Source organism: Phragmites australis, chromosome 13, assembly GCF_958298935.1.
Source record: "Phragmites australis chromosome 13, lpPhrAust1.1, whole genome shotgun sequence".
Taxonomy (NCBI): Eukaryota; Viridiplantae; Streptophyta; class Magnoliopsida; order Poales; family Poaceae; genus Phragmites; species Phragmites australis.
In genome coordinates this window covers 14114039-14134771 of record NC_084933.1, presented here as the reverse complement: position 1 = coordinate 14134771, position 20733 = coordinate 14114039, and the positions used below count along the sequence as shown (strand labels likewise).

At 40.3% G+C, this 20733-nt stretch overlaps 2 protein-coding genes across 3 annotated transcripts; one reads left to right on the top strand and one right to left on the bottom strand.

Moving 5' to 3' along the window:
* Nucleotides 1-1434: 1434 nt before the first annotated feature.
* On the top strand, nucleotides 1435-4976 carry LOC133889051 (mediator of RNA polymerase II transcription subunit 30-like). Its single transcript, XM_062329494.1, has 3 exons — nucleotides 1435-1894; nucleotides 3835-3912; nucleotides 4609-4976. Exons 1-3 carry the CDS (start codon nucleotides 1529-1531, stop codon nucleotides 4705-4707), a joined length of 543 nt encoding a protein of 180 aa, XP_062185478.1. The 5' UTR covers nucleotides 1435-1528; the 3' UTR covers nucleotides 4708-4976.
* Nucleotides 4977-5388: 412 nt separating this feature from the next.
* LOC133889050 (calmodulin-binding transcription activator 4-like) lies at nucleotides 5389-18808 on the bottom strand. Of its 2 annotated transcripts, none has more exons than XM_062329493.1 (12): nucleotides 18524-18808; nucleotides 12284-12409; nucleotides 12084-12199; nucleotides 10875-10963; nucleotides 10707-10752; nucleotides 9891-10314; nucleotides 9055-9179; nucleotides 8225-8635; nucleotides 7459-8141; nucleotides 6573-7164; nucleotides 6110-6445; nucleotides 5389-5751 (listed from the first exon to the last, which is right to left on the bottom strand). In XM_062329493.1, the coding sequence occupies exons 1-12, from the start codon at nucleotides 18531-18533 to the stop codon at nucleotides 5674-5676; spliced, it is 3036 nt and encodes a 1011-aa protein (XP_062185477.1). In that variant the 5' UTR covers nucleotides 18534-18808; the 3' UTR covers nucleotides 5389-5673. The 2 variants fall into 2 exon arrangements, with proteins under 2 accessions (XP_062185477.1, XP_062185476.1); XM_062329492.1 differs by having other exon boundaries at nucleotides 9055-9242; nucleotides 18524-18807.
* Between the last annotated feature and the right edge of the window lie 1925 nt (nucleotides 18809-20733).

Here is a 20733-nt window from a genome sequence, read left to right as displayed (position 1 = left end):
GTATCGTCTTGCCATTGGATGTTGTGTCATCTTTGCTGCTCTCCGAGTCAACATCGCTCAAATTGACTTGATCAAGTGCCGAAAAAACTCGATGCATAATCTTGCGGTTTACAAAGCTTTTCTTCTTCGTATCATTGAAATGATGCTTCTTTTTCTCCTTTTCCTCACTTGATGCTATGCTTGCAAGTTTAGGACAATTAGAATGAATATGTTTGAGATCACCACACTCATAACATCTTTTAGGACCTTCAATTCCTCTCTTTATTCATACGAGACGAGGGTAACACTAAATCACCTTCAGAACTTCCTTAAGTTGACCATCGTTAGTGAAGATAAAAAGATAAAACGAAGCTTCATGAAGAAGACTCAGAGTTAGATATGTTACTTTGGGAAACCAAAGTAATTGATTTATTTAGATTACATCTCTCAAATTGATATGCCTAAAGCTCCTAGTAATAACGTGCATTCTCAGCATCCGTGTATGTAACATTAACATAACACAAATTACTAATAAATTTATTAAAACGAGAAAAAAATCATCAAGCCACTCACCAAACTTCATCTCAAATTTTATGTAATCATTATTATATAAATCTTGATGTACATCTTTAATAGCAGATGAGCCTTCATGATAATCATAAAGTACTTTCCATACCTTGTGCACCAACTTAACATGCACAACTTGATCAAAGTCACTCCTTTTTAAAGCCTTGTATGATCAAGTTCCTTGTCTTTCTGTTTGCCTAGACGTGTGGTATACTCTGTGCCATCATTTTATTATTCTTCGAAACCTCGTGCGACTTGTAGACATCATCCTAAATTGCAAAGCCTTGTTCAATTTGTTCAAAAAAAATACAAAATTCCAAAAATTCCGAAGCTAGGAAAAAATTATTATGTTCCAAATATATAAAACCTAAGCATGACTTTAACTTTCTTTAGTGGAAAGAAGCATGGCTTTCCTTAAAAAAAAAAAGGCTTTAACTAAAGTTTGAATTTGGGAAAATTAATGATATGTCCCAAAATTGATTAACATTTGATAATATACCCGAAATTGATCATCCTTTGATCATATATCTCATAAGAACTAGTTTGTAATAAAATTTTTTATTGGGTAAGAGGTGAAGGCTAAACTTGGCTGGTATCTGAAACATTCATGTGGCTTCAAAATTTAAACGGGATTAAATGTCTATTTGTTTTAGCTGAATATCATAAAAAATAGCTTATAAATTATAGATTATTAAATTAAAATCTAGATTCGTTACGATCAATTTTAAAACATATAATCAAATTTTCCAATAAATCTGCATTCAACGTATCAACCTGCCCAACTCCTGGACTTGCACAAAACGGGTCTGGGCCCGCCCAGAAACAGTGCCCTGGTCGAGAGTATCGTGCTTTCAAGCGGCACGGCCAGTTGGTGTGAAGTCTGATTTTCTCAAAAAAAAAAAAAAAAGGACTGCGAAGTCTGAATTGGCCGAGCTACGAGCCTACGACTGAGCTGAGCTAGGGTTCCGGCGAGGCTGAACCAATGGCCTCCGAGGCGGCGCGGCGGCGGCAGGAGCTGGCAGCGGAGGGGCAGAGGCACCTGGAGGAGACCATCGCCGCCGCGTTCCAGATCCTCGCCTCCATGAACGACGAGCTCTGCAACCCCGCGCTCTGGTCCTCCTCCTCCTCCGCCTCCACCGCCGCGGGGTCCCAGGTCCAGCACCCCAGCCACCACGCCGCCGCGACTCCCCCGCTGCACTCCGCCGACTCCGACGCCGCCGATGCCGCCGGAGGGGGCGCAGGGCCGGCGCCCGGCTCCGGTGGGTCGCTCGACGAGGCCAGGCACCGGTACAAGTCTGCCGTGGCGGCGCTGCGCGCGTCCATCGCCGCCGTCTCGTCCTGCGCTCAGGTGAGAACTTCATGGACCGAAAGGTTCCGTTGCTAATGTGAAAAGGTCGAGTTTTTGTGTGGATTGTGCTGTGGTAAAGCCAGTAACGATGTGATTATGACGGGAACAGATAAAAGATTACACTCTTGGTGTTCTCTAAAATCAAGGACATTGTGATGCAGAGGAGTCAAAATCTTATCTGGTCACTGATTTTAGGTGTTTGCACTGTGAATAACTTCGAAAATGTACTGTTGTCTTTAAATATGGACGCAGATGAGAAATTTATATGTGAAATCTGAGTTTGTAGCTTGTAGCCATGGCATTATGTAGACGAGAAATGGCTGTTGACTTGGTGGCACAGCTATAAAGATGGAATTTTGATGTGAAGTACATGTATATGAGACGTTTTTAAGGAAAATAATTCTTGTCTGTTTAGAATAGAAGAATACTATGATAAAAGATAAATGACTATTGCCACATTTGATTTGAGAAGTATCAAGGTGGGTGCTATTAGTCTGTTTTGTTTAAGAAGCCAGGTAGCATAAGTACTGTATATACTTCTATTTCATATATTACATTCAGTAGGACACAACTGACTGGTAAATGGCAAATAACACGATTTTCGAGTAGCTGTAACTTGTATGTCATATTATATATTGATGATGATGCTTAAGGAAAAGAAGCTTAATTATATCCTTGTGTCACTGTGAACCAGGATAATTTGTCAAGATTGTTTGTTACTTCTATACTGTTCCAGATAAACGCTTTTTCTGACAAGACGAAAAGAGGCTTTGAGCATAGCCAATTGGTGGGCAAAGCCCTTTACTAGATGGGAAAAATGCAACCCCCCCCCCCCCCCCCAAAAAAAGTCACTTGGATTTTGACTCCCCCCCCAAAAAAAAAGTTGTTTTGTTGCAAAAACACCCCCAAAAATTCAAAAAAACTTAAACAAAATCACAAAAAATTCTAAAAAAAACTAGAGACAATTAAGACCTTTTGTGAAATTTGTTTTCAAAAATAATATCCTTTGCATCATATTTCATGGAGAGTAAGTTTGAAAAAAAAAGAAAAACGTGCAACTCATTTATTAATTCGAGTTAAATGCATAGTTAATTATTTACTAATCCAAAAATCATGAAACACATTTTTTTAGTCTTCTTACATGATCCTCTATCTTCTAAAAATATATGAAATTTTGAAATAGTTATTGTAACATGCAGGATTGAGTAAATGTGTTGCAGATAGATTAATTCATAACTAATCCATAACACCCCCAAAATTAGTGAAACCACTTTTATTAGTTTACTTAAAAAATTATTTGTGTAGGAAAAATAATGTTAGACATGACAAAGTTAAAATAACATGAGTTAATAAATGAGCTGCACATTTTTCTTTTTTTTTTTCCAAACTTCCTCTCCATGAAATATGATGCAAAGGATATTATTTTGAAAACAAATTTCATAGAAGGTCTTAGAATTGTCAGTTTTTTTTAGAATTTTTTTGTGATTTTTTTTTGAATTTTTGGGGGTTTTTTTTGCAACAAAATCAAACTTTTGGGGGGGTTTTTGTAACAAAACAACTTTTGGGGGGGAATGTCAAAATCCAAGTGACTTTTGGGGGGGGGGGGGGTTGTATTTTTCCCTTACTAGATTACTTCTTGATTGATCCCTAAACAAGACTAAGGCTACCTTTATATACTAGGAGCCGTCTATGTAATTTAGGAAACAGGTAGTAAACAAAACAGACTAGGACTCAAAGCGAACTGACTAGGACTCAGCAATCAATCTAATAAACTAGGAAAATACTAATATGGTTTTCATAACAGAGTAAAAAAATGCTAGCTGAAATTGATAGAATTGTTGATTCTTCCACTTACAGCTACTTTAATATCGTTTTCCATTTGGTTGAAAAGAAATTTGTCGGATTTCTTATATTTCTGTAATGATGTTGCACTTTTTCAGGGCACGGGATCAACAGAATTCAAAGCTGACCAAGCTGAGATTGAGAGATTGGAAGAGCATGCATCTGCTTTGAGAAAGGTACTACCCTGAAAATGATCTAGTAAGATTAATCAATGCTACTATATTCCTGCTGATGTTTGAACAGCTGTACTAATTCTATTTCATTCATTTTCATGTTTATTAAAGTATTTTTCATTTTTTGTGTTGCTTGACTCTGCATGCCATGTGCGAGGGCCTTTGGGCCGGTGTGGTACTGCAGCACGTGACTGTAGCACCATGCCTACTTTATCTTTTAGTTAGTTATTTGGAAAGATTATATAGTATTTGGACATAAGATTAGATCAGATTTGTTAGGAGTCATTTAAAAGGTAATATTAGATTTGTTATCAGTTAGAGATAAGATTTCAGTGTATGGAAGTATAAATAAAATGTAGGCACAGTGCTTGTGGTGTATTTTGCACCATCTGCTCGGTTTATTTTACTGAGATTCATGTATGTTTTTACTGCAATGGGACAAAGTTTCTCCAATTTTTGTAGTGCTTCTCTGGTTCCTAAAAAAATCAAAGCAATAATATTCAATTATCAGTGTGATCTAAATACTCTAATCCCATGGGCGATTAACCTATTTCAGAATTTTATCTATAGTAGCATCTGCTGTATGTGTTGGTCGTAAGATCTGGTCTATGGTGGCTTCTAATTTTAACTTTTAATCTACTAATTTAACATATATTTCACATGTAGTGCTAATATTTCTAACATTGGGATGTAATGCAGGAAATTGAAAGCAAAAACAAGCACGTAAAGATCCTCATCAATCAGCTCCGTGACCTAATAACTGACATAGCAATGTGGCAGAGCCCTTGCTCGGTGTGAAATGTAAAAGGCTATCACTCGTGGGAAGTCTGACAAATCACAGCTGGTTGTGTGTTGAAGGCAATATTATGCATGCCCGGTCACTGACTTCTTCGAAGGGAAAATAGATAGGATATGACTGGATTGCACGAAAAAATGATACATGATAAGATGTTAGTGATGCGGGTGCAGATAAGATGTATGTTGGACACGAATGCTGTTTTGGATATAGTAGTAGTTAAGCTTTTCTATAACTTCTATGAATTTTCTTTTGTGAGGAGATTTCTGTACACTGTTCTTTGTCATATGCTTTTCTTTTCTGCTATTGATGTAGCATGATATTTGGCTCCTCAAACGCAATGCAGATTCTATCTGTTAACTGAAAATGATGAAATATTGCGATGTGCGTTTAGCAATCTGAGTCTCGTTAGTAAGGCATACCTTCATACTAATAACAGCGTTTTATACAAGCCTTGAGAAACTCGATGATACAACAAGCTGCAAAGTCCGGAAGCCAGCTTAGCAACCATGGAATGCCAAATGTTAATGAGATATGAGAATGGCTTATCCTGAAGCTCAACTAGATGAGTGGCATATCTCAGAATACTAATATTATATTGGTTTTAGAGTTTTACCAACATGTTGAAGTACAATCCACATATGTGTCGAGAAACTGTTTCTCCAAACTGGCTAAGTCGGCAATTCATGAAAACCGGACAATCTATTGATCAATTCCTACTATGCTAACTGGTGTTCTTTCCCCAAAGTTATAGACACCTAAATACAGGGCTCATTAAACTGCCATTCACAACAAACAAATAATTTACAGAGAAAAAGGTACGTAGAAGCAACAGTCTACATTCAGGCAGACACTGTACGAACTGAACACTATCAGGTCCTAATTAGTCGCAAGTTGAACTTATTTCCTAAATACTTTCATATCATTGCAGGCAGCTCCCGAAATGCTCCTTACATGCTGCACCTTTTTCAGTGCATGAAGTTGTTGATCCCTACTAAGTCACTGTCACATATTGATGTTACTTTATCTGATCCACCCAATTCGACCTGCATTTACAAATAGCATGTGGTTAGACATGGAGATTCGACTTTGGATAAAGAAGAGAAAACTCGAATGCACTCTAATGGTTGTTCTGCCTAGCTCTAAATTATTTCGACTCATCCGGTTCGACTTTCCACTTTAGAGATATTTAACATTCAAGTTCACACTGATTAATTGATTGTCACTCTGTGTTTATCTAATAGTACGGTTCACTGCCTGTGGTCCCTCTAAAAAGATTAATGCCTTGATCTTTTGCACTTGTTAATCAACTAAATCCTTTTTTTCTTTTAGCATGAATTAGTTTCCTAGGCACATGACTTGTTTGTGAACTTCGCTTAAACAACTAGGTTCATAACTTCTTACAGTTGCCAGACGAAACTCCTCAAGCATTCGACGATACTGCATCCTTGCTTCAGTAGAGTCTACCATGGACAGCACTCTTGACATAGCCTCCTTTACAGCTTCATCAACCTTCTGCCGACGGAAAATCTTGACCGCTTCATCGTCGTCAAAGTCATCATCTTCATCATCTTCATCCTCATCTTCCTCTACTGCTCCAACCATTGGTTGTTGCTCAGCTCGGAAGCCACGTAGGCCGTGTCTTTTCCTGCGCCACCTTAGTATCACTTTCTCTAGCACACTAACAGTGCTTACAAAAGTTTTGTATTTCTTTCTCACTTGATGGCCTCTTACATGAGCCTGCACAAAGGAAGGCCTTTAGAGTAGACAAAGTACAAAACAACATGCCAGAAATCATGCATATTAACTTGCCAATGAATTCAACTTGAAGGAGGCTTTGAAACCAAACATTTCTCAATTCCCTTACCTGTATCTTAACCGCATTTCTTCGCATGTTGAGAAAATGTTTGCGCCATTTCCATCCTTTGTATTTCTTTTGAATTGAAACAGCCGCTTTATCATAAAACTGACCACTTGAAGCATGAGTTTGGTGGTACGACCTTGATGCGGCTGCAAGTTCATCTATTTCTTCTTGGGTCATTCCGTATTCATCCCTAAGTCGAGCAGTCTTTTGCTGTCTCTTCCTGAAAGAAAAGGCACGGAAAGCATTCTGGATGCGAGCTGCTGCTTGAGCTGCATTTCTCACTGCTGCCAAAGAGTCCTTCATCGAGAGCTCATCTTCTGTGCCACCGTGCAGTTGGGCGCTCCTCTGAGATATGCTTTCCACTGCTCTCTCTGCCTCAGCTGCAGCTGATCCTTTGGAAATCTCGCTTTTTTCTATAGTGAGGGATGCAAGATAGCTGGTTAGTGACACTTCGGAAAGATAGCCTGCAAGACCCATGTGTCCTCGTTCAGAAGCCAGGAAAGCTGCTGTTTTGCCAACTGGGTCTTGTGCAGTGGGATCGGTGACTGCTGTAGCCGATGCACCAGCAGCAAGAAGTGCAGCAATCATTTTTTCCCTGCAATAAGAAATGAGCTTACTAATAACTTTTTACAAGATAGTGCTAGTTCCATGCCAATCATTGGCAATATATGCCAACATTTGGTAGCACAAAAGCAAAGAAAGGAAAAAATTTAAACAGCACACTATCATTTCACAATAACTATTTTGATACATGTCACTTTGTGTGCGCAATTTAGTCCAGTACCAGCCCAAAACATCTTGTAAATGAAGGTTTATATTTTCTATTTACTTTAAGTAGACAATTTTTCCTATATTTGTGTTCAGGTCCTTCAATATAACGTATGATTACCTTCCAAAATAAGCAGCCCAATGAAGTGCAGTCCATCCATTTGAATCACGGAAATTTATACCAACACCAGCACTGAGAACTGAAGACAATGCCCACTCAAAGCCTAGTGCAGATACTAAGTGTATAATGCCCTGCTCATGCTTGGACAGAGAACAAGCTTCTTCATCATATCCTTGGTGTTTTGCTGATAACCACTGTTGTAATTTACTTTTCAGCAGTTCCTCCATAATCCAATCAACCGTGGTCCGTGGATTCTCACACCCTCCTTTGAGTTCATCAATCAACCGCTCCCAATGCTCGTCATTCATCTTAAGTTTCGGACACTGTCCTGACCGGGGATTATCACCTGAAACTTCAGAGCTTCCACTCCCACACAAAAGCATTCTTGCAAACTTTGCAAGAAGTAGTAACTCTTCGTTGGACTTACGAGGTCTACAAGATGGTGCAAGGTCTGTGAAACTGGAAGCTGTTGATTTTGTACGGAACTCAAAGCCTTTGACTTGACTGCAAACTTCTCTATCCCCAGAGGTAATACAGACCGTGAGTTTTCCGCTGCTGCGCAGTGGTGTGTGGCAGCGGAGAACACCCGGTTGAACTATTTCAGCAGGTACCTCACTGTCACCAAACATCACTGCCCAACATGAATTCCATGGATCGCATAAGAAATCTCCAGTAATGATGACCTGCGTCAATGAGATGGTGTTAGGAACTACAAATGACAACAGTTGTGTTAGGATGTAGAAAAGCTAAAAGATTCATGATTTACCTTGGTGATCTCATAGGAGAATGCCCATTCTGGAGAGATCTCACGAATGTTAAACTGCTGCTTCTGTTCCAAGGTAAGTCTTGTATCTGCTCTGGAGTAGGGTTCAAACTGACCATGGTCAAACAACAACTCTGTTATTTCAGAGCCCTGCGAATCGCTTTGAGATGTTCTCGATGTTTTTGTTTTCCAATTTGGGTCCAGAGAGCTTTCAACTCTACTGTCATGAGCTGAAAAAGTATCAGTTCCACCGTTCCCTTTGTTTCTCAAAATAAAGTTCATAGATGGTGAGTCAATAGAATCTTCTGGTCCTAAAAGAAATCTTTTAGCAGCAGAAAGTTGAATGCGCAAATCACTACTGTCCAGGCCTCCTGGTGGTTGGTATTCTGAATTTGGCTGATACCGGACATCCGACTGTCGAGCAAAATGCAAGTAGTCAATATACTTCAGTGAGGGATTAGCGTACAAGGAGATTTCTGATCACAACGGGTATAACTTTGATAAAAAGAGAACAAGACATTTAAAAAAAAAATTGTGATAGGTACCCTGTAGTAGCATAATGGGAATCTTATCGTCAAATACCGAAACCATGACAAATATCGAATGCATAGCAACTTTAAATGTCCTTACAGAAGTAGTGAGAGTTGAAGATCAAAAATATAGAATGACGAACGATTCGTAGGTATCCCACCACAGAATTTATCAAAAGATCATCATAGACTGCTCCCACTTAAGAATTTATCAAATGACTATCATAGACTGTTCTAAAACTTTGCATACATTCGTACGTCGTGTGTTTCACAAAGAAGAATCGCAAGTTACAATTTCCTCACCTGGTATATAGATGAAGTTGGCAAACCTGAACTGGAGTGCAGCACATCTTCCCAAGATGGTGCTATATCCCTGCCTAAACCATTTTGTGTTCCTTCTGGTTGAATTTGTTTTCCTTGGTTGTCACCTGAATAAGGCAGCAAACCATTTTGTGTTCCTTCTGGTCGAATTTGTTTTACTTGGTTGTCACCTGAATAAGGCAGCAAACAAATCCGACTTGTTAACAAATATCAAACAGTCAGTAAGTTAATTTGGATACCTAACAGCATGATGCTTTGTATGGACGTGTGCCCAGAAGGCCACAAGTTGGCACATCATTTGTGCATCAATAAAGAAACTAGTATGTACTGAAATTTCATAAATGTTTTTCTAATCACAGAGGAATGTAAGGAGAGTTCAAATATCCAGCAATGCATGCACTTACCATGCAAGTACGCATTGGTTTGTCAATATAGTATATATAGCAATAACAAAAAAAAAATTTGCCCCAGAACAGCATACTATCTCAGGACAGGTTGCAATATGCCCCATAAAGGAAAGGAAAAGAAAGAAACTTAAAACTACACAAAAAGTTGACTCAATTCTAGTTCTGACAGTTCGCTCTAGTACAAGTTAACATTACTTTTTTTTCCTTTCGTCAAATTTAGCTATTAGAAAGTTGTCCTAAATTATACATATGACAAGCTTGCCAACATGTCGTCCTTTATATATTTCCTAATGTACAACTGGCTTGCATAAAATCTTTTGAGAATTTTGCTTCCCATGAATCTAACATTAAGAAATGCATGAATACATTAAACATTTACTACTTTGTTGCTTGTGTGACAACCCTAATTACCTGCAGCCTCAATATCTGCAGTGAAGCCCAAAGCCTGAGCTTGATTTGAGTAAATGTGGTCGTCATCATCATCACCCAAACTTAACTGCTCAGCTATCTTCTTCAAAGCCACATTAAGCCCAGATTTATTTGTCGAATTACCATTATCTGTCTGACAAACTTCTGTAGTTTGTTCCAGACAAGTCTGTCCAAGCTCTGGTATGCTTAGTAAACTGCCACCGTCTTTGTTGTACTCTTTGTTCCCAGAATAGGAACTTACTTCAGTTACAGAACTCAAGGTAGAATAGCTCTGATGGGATTCACCGCCCCCACTAACGGCAGAAGTGGAGCTGCGATATTTGTTCCCACAGATGGCATTTGGATATCTCAAGGATGAAAGAGATTCTGGTGGCCCATTCGACAGTTGTGATGAATAATATCTTCCCTGGGAGATAAAAGAAACGAATTTTCACTTTTCAGTCACATCATTAGTCATGGAAAGAGCTCATATTGTATTTTAAACAAAAACAGTCATAAATCCAAAGAATCTCTTAATATAATAGTGCTTGAGATTAAATCTAATAAATTCAAAACTTACTTTCAAATTTTCACAAATTTTATTTGGAATAGCATGAAAAAGTTCTCTGTAACTGTCCAAAGATAAAAACTAATAGAAGTCATGAACTGATTGTGGGAATTGGAGTTTTGTATGTCAATAACTCATTAAGTCATCCGAATCACTCCTGTCAGTACTTATTTTCAGAGTAGATGATCATGCAAAATGACACAAGAAATAACTACACTTAAGTATAACATGGCAGTGTAAATGTTACATACCTCAGCCACCTCTCTATACTGTACTAGCACAATGTGTTCGTATGCACTGCGAAAAAAGATAATATGTATCATATAAAGATTAGTAAACCAGCAATTGTGACATCAATCGTGCGCCATAGATCGCAATCTCACAGAATTTGAGCTAAATGAACATAAAGATAATCTTACGGTTCCAGCATCCAGAAACACCGCCTCTGGAAACATGGATTTTGCTCACCATGAGCGTAATAGCAACTCAGAGCATCGACATTTCCAACCTGTGATGATGAGAAAAGTCAGATATGAGACGGAAGACGCAGATCAATGATCCATTTCCAAAATTTGTAAATCCATAACGAACTAGTGAGATGAAGCACCTACTTTGTTTTGAAGCCTAGAAATTCCCACAATAATTCTTAATTCCTAGAAACTCTCACATTAATTGAGAAAAAAAATAAAGTAATCACACCATTAATTTGGTGGGACCTGATTTCTAAGGTACAGATTAATCAAATATCTACTTTGGCAGTTTAGCTCTTACAGTTGCATAACAATACAACTTCTAGGGTTTGTTGCACAAAAGAAAAAAAAAACACTATTTAAACATACGAAGATAAGTCCCATCTAGCCATGCAATTATGCAGGTTTATGATTAGTTTTGATAATAAGATTACTTATTAACTTGTAACATCTACTAATAAAACATCATTAATTCCATAAAGTTAACAGTCAAAGATACTCCCATGCTAACAATATAATTTTTCTAGGTCTTAACTGTCGAAACACAGCACTCCAAACGAAAACTGATTAAGATGACAAGACAAAATATACTGAAACAGTCTTTGGTATATACAAGGTTGCTAACTGTTTGTAAGATCATTAGTATATGCATGTAAGATCATCGGTACATGTAAATGTCACTTGGAATATAAGTTAATATGGACATACTATACCACATTAGCTAAATATGGAGTGATGTCTCTTCCGGAAATTTGCAGAGGAGGCTGGATAAAGCTCTATCAACTATAAATACTTAAGCAAATGCACGGTTCACAAATGTGATATGGGTTTGCATTTTTCTGTTCCCCACTATTGCTTCATACCAGGGACCCAATAGACCAATATACAGTAATATAACTTGTGTGCACTGATATCCGTATCCTCTGATGTGGATACTAACAAATTCCCGATAGTAGTCAACTAAATGGAACATAATTGATGCGATTGGTTCATGATAACCGATTAGTCATTCAATATCTTGCAATTGAACCCCACCAAAAGTCTTCACAGACAAAATGGTGATTGACAAGTTTAACAACCACCATTAAACCAGACTATCTAGAAAACATGAAAATAACTGGAATGCCTTGGTGCTATACTAAGCTTTCTGAAATAAACCTTCAATCGTTCATGCGCCTCCGCAACAGTTCTTCCGTCTTTCTTCCTCCTCCATACATGGCCATCTCTCCGGAAATACCGATTCACATAGCGATTATAAAGGAACAGTGAACCACCTGTAGAACAAACAAATGCTGTCAAGGCATCTGCATAATCATACAAGTAAGAGAAAAATTCTACTTGAGAGATCTGCGCTATACTGAGTGGCTTCTTCGGTGGCTCATGGGTGATCGGCAACCTCTCATGATTCTGCAAGATGTAGTAGACTTCAGAAGGCTTTAACCACCTAGTCCTTGCTTCTTCACGAAGCACGTTGATGTCAAAACCTACATCCAGAGAAAAAACAAAAGGGCAATCAAATAAGGTATAGTACTAGTTAAATCTGTACTAGACCTCCACAAGACCACAATAAAGTTGTAACAATCACATGTATCTCTTCATGGGGTATGATTAGCACAAAGATACCTAGGAATAAAAAAAACCCAATTCATTTCAAGCTCGTTTAAAAAATGTATTGATATCTCAGAAGGGGATCAAAACCCCAACGGGACCGTAAACCTTGCCAAGATTTGCATAGCTTTATGATGCAGAGTAAGGTTAGTGAAATCTTGACAGCAGTTACACCTGAAAGTAAGGAATCTTTATGCTTCTAGAAGCATCTAAAAACATCCCATATGTTGAGATTGGTAAACCGCCGATCTTACGAATTTGTGGTATAGATAGGGATGCCTCGGATAGATGAATCAAATTAACACACAGAAAGAGTTTTAGACGGGTTTAGATCTCCCTTAGAATAATAATCCTACATCCTGTTTATCTTGTATTAATCTGAGATAGTTATAATAGATCTAACCTAGTCGAACGACTTCTAATGACTTGTATTCTTCTGTCTCTTGTTAGCTCTTGTAACTTGTCTTCCGTAGGGTCCCCAGGCTCCGTATATATAGGGGACGTATGTCCTTTAGAGTTTTCCTTCCTGTTATTGAAGATTAACTTCCCTGTTTACATGATACTCTGAGTACCTAGGGTAGTTTCCATTTATTCAAGGATTTTTTTCCTAGAGATAGAGATATGCTCCGAGAATTGCGGGAAACTCTGGGGTGCCTGGATATGGTACTCATCCAGTAGTCATCATCAAGCTCCCACTAGTACGTGAAATGAGGCTTTGATGGGTCAAATACTTGGTTAGTAAAGATAAACATTTTGTTCAACCGTATCATTGAGAAAGACTCGGGTTCCCAATTAGTATAGTGTGTCTAACCGGGTTCTCTGGGTTCTCATATCATCTATTCGGGGTTCTGAACACCTCCAAATTCTCAAACGAGTCCTCGAGAAGGTGTTCCATCCGAGTAGGATTTCTAATCAGCCCAAAAATATCATCCCGTCCTTGCGAAAGGACATGGAAGATAAGACTCATCGTTGGCCAGGCTCGAAAGTTGAACTGTCGCAGCGAAAGTTTTGCATGGTGGTAAAGAAATTATCTGTCCGAAAAAAGAGTTGCATGAAGCAATGTTCCGTTTTCTCAACTGTCCCACGCACTCTGAAAAACACAACGGGTAAATGGCCACACCGGTTGACCGCCTCTTTGTCTATGCGAGCTAGCCACCCGACGATTGAGCAGCGCTTTGGCGCCCGTGAGCCATTATGTGGCCATGCCCAGAGTTAATGCTTGGGAGGGGAAGAGATACCATCTCCTGACCCGTTAACTTCTAAAAAGCCCTCGAGTGCTAAAGCTTGGTTGCACAAAACCCGAGTTCGATCATGGAACCTCCTCATTCACTAAAATACTCCCTATCTTCTCCAGAATATTCTCTGTCTACCCCCGAGTACTCTCCCCTCACACCACTGTCATCTCCCATTGAATCTGGTTCGGTGGTGGAGGCCGTTGACATCTCCTCCGATGAGGAGGCTGAAGAAGAAGCGGTGACAAGCAGTGTCCCCGTTAAAGATGGCAAGGCCCCGGCATCGTTAGGGTCGTCCCAAGTCCAAGACGAAGTGGACTGGGACCTTCTGGAGGCAGAGATACAAGAAGAAGAGGTGGCGGCTGAGGTGGATGAAGAGGAGACGTTCGACAGTATCTCCATTAAAGACAACAAGGTGTCGACAGCTTTATCCCCTTCGTCCTCGGGCAATGCCAGTGAGGCTAGCCGAAGGGAGTAGACGGGACCTCGACACCGGCGAGTTCAGGGAGGAACTAAAGCTTCTCCATTAGCCTCATCCTCTCTGTCATCGTCGGAGATGTTGATGGTCGGGGCAGCAACACCAACGAGTTTGGTGATGACCTCATCCTCTCTGAACTTCTCGCACTGACCTTGGGGGGGAGGGGAGGTTTGGCATCTCTTCAATGGCTTTGATTTTCTCGGGATTGACTTCGATCCCTGGTACGACACCAGGTAACCGAGTAGCTTCCCCGCATCGACTCCAAACGCCCACTTCTCTGGGTTCAGCATGGCTTGATTCTTGTGCAGGTTGTTGAACGTCTCTTGTAGGTCAGAGATGAGATCTTCCTTCTTTTTGGTTTTGACGATGAGATCGTTGACGTAAGCCTTGACATTCTAGCCGATCTTGTCATTGAGCGTTATCTGCATTCCCCGTTGATATGTGGAACCTGCATTCTTTAGTCCGAATGGCATCTTGACATAGCAAAGTGATGGAGGTTTTCTCCTTGTCTTCTGGATGCATGCTAATCTGGTGATAACCGAAATAGACATCAAGAAAGCATAGATAGTTGCAGCAAAAGGTGGAGTCAATTATCTGATCTATTTGTGGTAGAGAAAAAGCATCCTTAGAGCAGACTTTGTTGAGATCGGTGAAGTCAACACACATTCACCGCTTGCCGTTTGATTTTTTTTTACCATGACAGGGTTGGCAAGCCATTCGAGTTGATCCACTTGTCAAATAAATACTGCCTTGGTGAGCCTTTTGATTTCCTCCTTGATGGCTTCCTTCCGGTCGGGCGCGGACCGCCGGAGTTTCTGCTTGACCGGCTTTGCATCAGGCCGGATAGCTAATTTGTGCTCAATCACCTCATTGGGGATACCAGGCATATCAGACAGTTGCCATGCGAACACATCGGCATTTGCCCGGAGGAAGGTGATGAGGGCAAGCTCCTATTTGGAATCCAAGTTGGAGCCAATCCGAACGGTCTTGGAGGGCTTTGCCAGGTCCAAAGGAACTGCTTTGACTTCGCTGTGAGACTTCACGACCACCTTAGACCTCGGGTTTTTCGTCTCCTTGTCAGGTTGATGTTGCGTAACCATGTCGGACTTCATTTATCGCTGCATAGCTTTGCTTTTGGGCAACCCCAAATAGTAATGAGCCCCTCGAGTCCTGGTATCTTCTCGCGTTGGTAAGCATAATGCGTGACAGCCATGAACTTGACCAGGGTTGGTCATCCCAAGATGGCGTTGTACGTCGTCTCAAAGTTGACCACATCGAACAAAATTTCTCCATCTGAAATTTGTCATGCTTCCCGAAGGTAATGGGGAGCAATATCTGGCTGATGGGTGTGGCCGAAGATCCAAGTACTATGTCGTGGAAGTCTTGCGTAAACGGCTTGATGGCAGATCTAGAGACCTGCATCGCTTTGAGTGCGTTTGTGAAGAGGATGTTCAGGGAACTCCCTCCATCGATAAGTACTCGGGTGACCCTACAGTTGTTGATCGTAAGCTCAATCACTTTCTCGACTTTTGCTTTGACCATCTTTTTCCAGAGGCAGCATTCATAGAGACTATGGTTATCGGTCTGGTGGAGGTCACACCAAGGCTTACTGCCGCGTTCACCAGAGCCTGGTGTGAAGCTCTTGCCTCGGGAAGAACCAAAGCGCTTGTCGGGACGAATGTCGAGCAGATCTGTAAAAACTTTATTAGATTTAGCTTTCTTGTCCTTACCTCTCTTGGTGTTCTTCTTGCGCTTGTTCTTGAATGTGTCGCTGTCGAGCCCGAGTTGAGGATTCTTGATGCCCTCAGCTTTTTCCTTGACAAAGAGGAGCATGTCCTCAGCTTTGGCAAACTTATCGACGGTCTCCATGAGCTCTTTGACCATCTCAAGCTCCTTCCTGACGATGTCTTCAACACATATTCGGCTCTTAACCCCTGAGTGAACGCTTGGATGACATCGTAGTCACTGAATCTTGGGATGACGTTTTGGGTGTTGCTAAAGCGGCGTACGTACTCACGTAAGGTTTTGTTCTCCATCTACTCACAACGGTAAAGAACGTTTTTCATGCCGGAGCAAACATACATACCCTGAAAGTTAGCTCGGAACACATCATAAAGCTGCTCTCATGAGTATATTATCCCCACCGATAGATTGGTCAACCATGTCTTGGCTACCCCTTCAAGGGCTATGGAGAGTTAATTTGCCATTATCTTCTCGTCCCCATCAGCTGCTTGGATGTCTACGGTATAGATCTTAGAGGAACTCAACAAGATTTGTGCTCCCATTGTACTTTTTGATCAACGTGGGGTGGAACCTAGTCGGCTAAGTCACGTTTCGTAGGTCCGAAGAAAAGGTCAGACATCCGTTGATGGTGCATTGCTTGGTTCCTGCGGTCTCCGGTGTTTTACCCACGGGGGTCGGGGATTGGCCCCAGCTTGACCGGTGCTCGGACATCCCCCGATCAGATTGCTGAGGGGCGAATGATGCCAACTCAGGTATCGTCGAGTGTCTCCACCAATCGATAACCTCGTGCAAGTCGTTGATCGGATGGCCTCTGACTGGTGAGGTTCTGCAGCTAGGCACTCGATTGTTGTCCTAGGACACCTTGTTATGGGGATTACACCTCTCTAAGTCGAATCAATTCCAAGAAGGGGCATTACGTGACTTCCCTCGATTAGTGCTATTCCCGGCGAAGGCTGGATGAGAATTCTCGGTCTGGACAAGAACTTCCTTAGTCATGCTAGTCATTGAATTCATCCAGTCCTTGCTAAGTAGGGTTATCAAATCTACAGCCAGAGGGCGCATTAGAGCCTCTTGTAGAATGAGGAGCTTCCGTGTCGTCGCAGATCTATAACGTTAAGCCCCTGCTGGTGGTTAGGAGACGGGAACCCTGCACTTTGTTAGGATTCAGGTTCTGAGAAGGTGTGCTCAGCTATTGCTAGCCAGTACCCAGACCCAGAGAAGGAGGTACCTACGCGTTGCAGGGTCATCATCATGATTGTCCAGATCGTCACTCATGTCTCCGATGGTAAAGACTTATCAAGGGTAACCTCCGCTAGAGGCAGGGTCTAGATCCATCATGTATTTTTTATCGGATTGCTCCGGGTAGGTATCTCGATAATTCATATTGTCGGAAGTTGTTGGGGGAAGATCCCGACTAATGGTGAATTGGATATTCATGGTTGTCTTGGCGACCGAATGGTTCGAACTCTATGCCATAGTTCTTGATGCATTGCTCCATAAAACGACTTATCTCATTGCTAGAATCATCGCTGGAAAGATCTTCATCGAAATTCACTCGATCGATCGCCGGTTTGTCAGTGGGAGAGGTGAAGTTGTCGGCATGTTGTGTGTAGAATCTTCAACGTCTATTGTCATGATCCTCACGGATAGCGCCACTTGTCAACGATTGATGAATCGAATCTTACAAAATTTTAGAATAGATGGAGGATGTCTCAAATAGATGAATCAAAAGAATATATAGAGCGGATTTTAGATAGGTTTGGGCCTGTCTAATAATAACTTTATGTTTTGTTCGTCTTGTATTGATCAAGAGGATGCGTGACTAGTCTAGATAGATTTAACCTAGTGGAATAGCTTCTAATGACTTGTAGTCTTCTGTCGCTTGTTAGCTCCTGTAACTTGCCCTCCGCAGAGTTCTTAGGCTCCGTATATATATAGGAGAGTGTTATACGTCCTCTAAAGTATTTCTCTTTATTTTTGGAGATAAACTTTCCTGATTATATGATACTCTAGATACTTATAGGTAGTTTCTATTGATTAGAAATTCCCTTCTTGAAAATAGAGATATAGCTGAAGAATTATAGGAATCATAAGATGACCGGATATGGAGTAGTCTCGTCACCATCCATTGCAGTCATGCATAAAGCTAAAACGAGAGCTACGACGAATTTGGGCCGCAGTTGGTAGAATGGGAAACGAGCTGCTCCAAACACATAAAACAATATTGAAGTCAAGCATTTATTCGCCTTAAAAAATTTAGTCATTGCGCTTGAAAAGGCCCTATTTGATCAATCACCCCAGCAAACAAAAGGCCCCAAGAATCCGATTTCCAGGTGAAATAAACAATACGGGGTTAAATTCCCCACAAAAACTTGTTAGAAACCGCATCCTCCGAGGCCTTGCCAATCAAGAGAGAAACCAAGAGCCGACAGCCAAGAACAGGACTTCCCAACCCAGGTGAACTAACGGGAAGCAGAGTCGAGGCCTTGCCAATCAAGAATCACCAAATCAACGACGAGAAGGAAAAAGGCTCTCACTTTGGCTCATGGTCACTTGCAGAGATGCAACAGCTTCCAAGCTCCCATGGAAGGAACGGTCAAGAACCCCAAGAAATGGTCCCCCAACTCCCAATAAAAGCTCTGAAGGCCAAGAGCTGAAGGCACAGGTCTTGGATTTCTTGGAGGGAGAAGTAGGACGCAAGACTTCTTCCTGTGCCCTTGGATTTCTTGGAGAGAGAGAGAGAGAGAACTATGAAATGGTGAGGGGATCAGCTGAGTTGGTTGCTTCTGCATTTCAAGACAGACTGGCCTTTTGTCCCTTTGTTTAGTCCATCCACAGATAATTAACAGTACTAACTACTAAGTGGCCAGGATAACTAGTTATAATAAAATATTAGTGTGTAGGTGCACATGGAATTTTCATATTGCCATGAGCAGCTGTGCATTCCTTTTTGTTCTAGAACCGAGCAGTTGTGCAATTCTAAGAGTATCTTCAACTATATTTTTTTTCATTTTATTTCCTTTTCGATTCCCTTTTCCGTTCATATTCCTTTTATTTTCTCTCATCTTCAACAACTTTCTTTCGAGAGGAATCGCGAAGGGAAAGGAGAGAGAATCCCGTCCTGAAGGGAATGACTCTGGAATCTCTTCGTGACGGGAATCGTGAAGGGAAACCGTTGGAGCGCTGAAGGAAATAAAAATCCCTTCACGACAGGATTTTCGCCCCGACAGAAAACCACTGGACATAGTCTAAACTTAAACTTCTGCCTTTTAATTCTTTTCCTCTGCAAATTTCCTTTTAGTTTTGTTTATGACTTGATTTGGTAGGAGAGATGATGCCAGGAAACTATTTTGGGAGTAGGATTGGTCATTCCTTCACATCTGACTGCGAAAGCAAATGTCTGTTCTTTTCGCAAGAGGGTGAGGTGAATTGCCGTCTACCAGTCGCGAGTATAACTATAAATGAATGTTTAAAGATCTTGACGAGATTTTATGTTCATATTCCTAAAAAAAGATGATCTGATGTTCATAATATGCCTAAGCAGCACTTAAGCTCTGTTTATCAAGGATGTTAAAAATGGTGAATTTTACTGTACATTACTTTTAATAAAGGAATCTAACCGGCAGTGATCTCCTACCTTGCAATGGGTAATATGTTATTATTGATCCTCTCAGAGTTAATCTAGTCTTTTCACACCATACATTTATATTAAATATATATCTCAGAAGTAATAAGGGTGTACATGGAAACAGACTAATCAAAATTGATTCTTTCTTAACAGAAGAATTAGCATTAGCATATCAGGTTAGTTGCGACACGAGTAGATTTTACATTTCAATTTAAAATGAAAAAAAATTCAAACTTAACCAAACCTATTTACATTGAATCGTATACTAGTTATTTTTTAATCTACATTCAGTCAAAAATAATATTTTGTCCGTATCGGTTTATTCATACAAATTATGAACATGGTACTCTAGTATAACTTATCGATAAATTCTGTCTAAACATAGATATATCAAGTCTGAACATGACGAATGCCTTTCAATATGTTGTTAAACAGCATTTGGACTAAGAACCAAAACAGCCACTTCTTATATGCACATCCAAGATCCGTTCACACTATTTTTTCAAGATACACCTCTTTTAATTAGCAGGTAACAATCTTTGGTATGAAAGGATAATATCATCATTTAATGCATTCTTTAATATCCAGATTTCTACTAATCCCAAATTGACCTTGATCAATTAACGGCTGAGATTCAAACCAACCAAAGCGTACCGTAAAAGGGTCTACAAAACTTAGTAATATACGCCAACAACTTTGCAACAGGGACTCACCCAAAGAGTGAATTACTTAAAGTATTACAAGATGCATTCTCAACAAATTGTTTCGCAAACCTACACATGTTGTTTTAGGCTACATACATAAACTGTAAACTCTATATACCCAACGGCTCTGAATTCTGATAAAGAGTCCGCATTTCGTATTGACTGTCTTGTATTTCTAATAAGTTCTTGACAGAGACCCGAAGCTGAGATGGTCCCATTGGTGAAATACTTTTTGAAATAAACTGTGAAAAACTTTGTTAACTTTATGGTTTTTGCGATAGTTTCGATAGAATATGCGTGGTTTTAAGAAATTTACCCACGAAAAATATGGAGGCGTTCAAGACCATATCCCATTTCCAAAAGGTATGAGTACAAATAATCTTGAGAACCTGAACCGAAATTTATGGTTTTATTC

Bases quoted from the DNA above. Each gene is read 5' to 3' on its own strand.
- LOC133889051 (XM_062329494.1), top strand. From the start codon at position 1,529: ATGGCCTCCGAGGCGGCGCGGCGGCGGCAGGAGCTGGCAGCGGAGGGG. The intron at 1,895-3,834 runs GTGAGAACTTCA...GCACTTTTTCAG, and splicing joins CCGTCTCGTCCTGCGCTCAG to GGCACGGGATCAACAGAATT. The intron at 3,913-4,608 runs GTACTACCCTGA...GATGTAATGCAG, and splicing joins ATGCATCTGCTTTGAGAAAG to GAAATTGAAAGCAAAAACAA.
- LOC133889050 (XM_062329492.1), bottom strand. The intron at 10,753-10,874 runs GTAAGATTATCT...CTTTTTTCGCAG, and splicing joins TGTTTCTGGATGCTGGAACC to TGCATACGAACACATTGTGC. The intron at 10,315-10,706 runs GTATGTAACATT...TTTATCTCCCAG, and splicing joins AGTATAGAGAGGTGGCTGAG to GGAAGATATTATTCATCACA.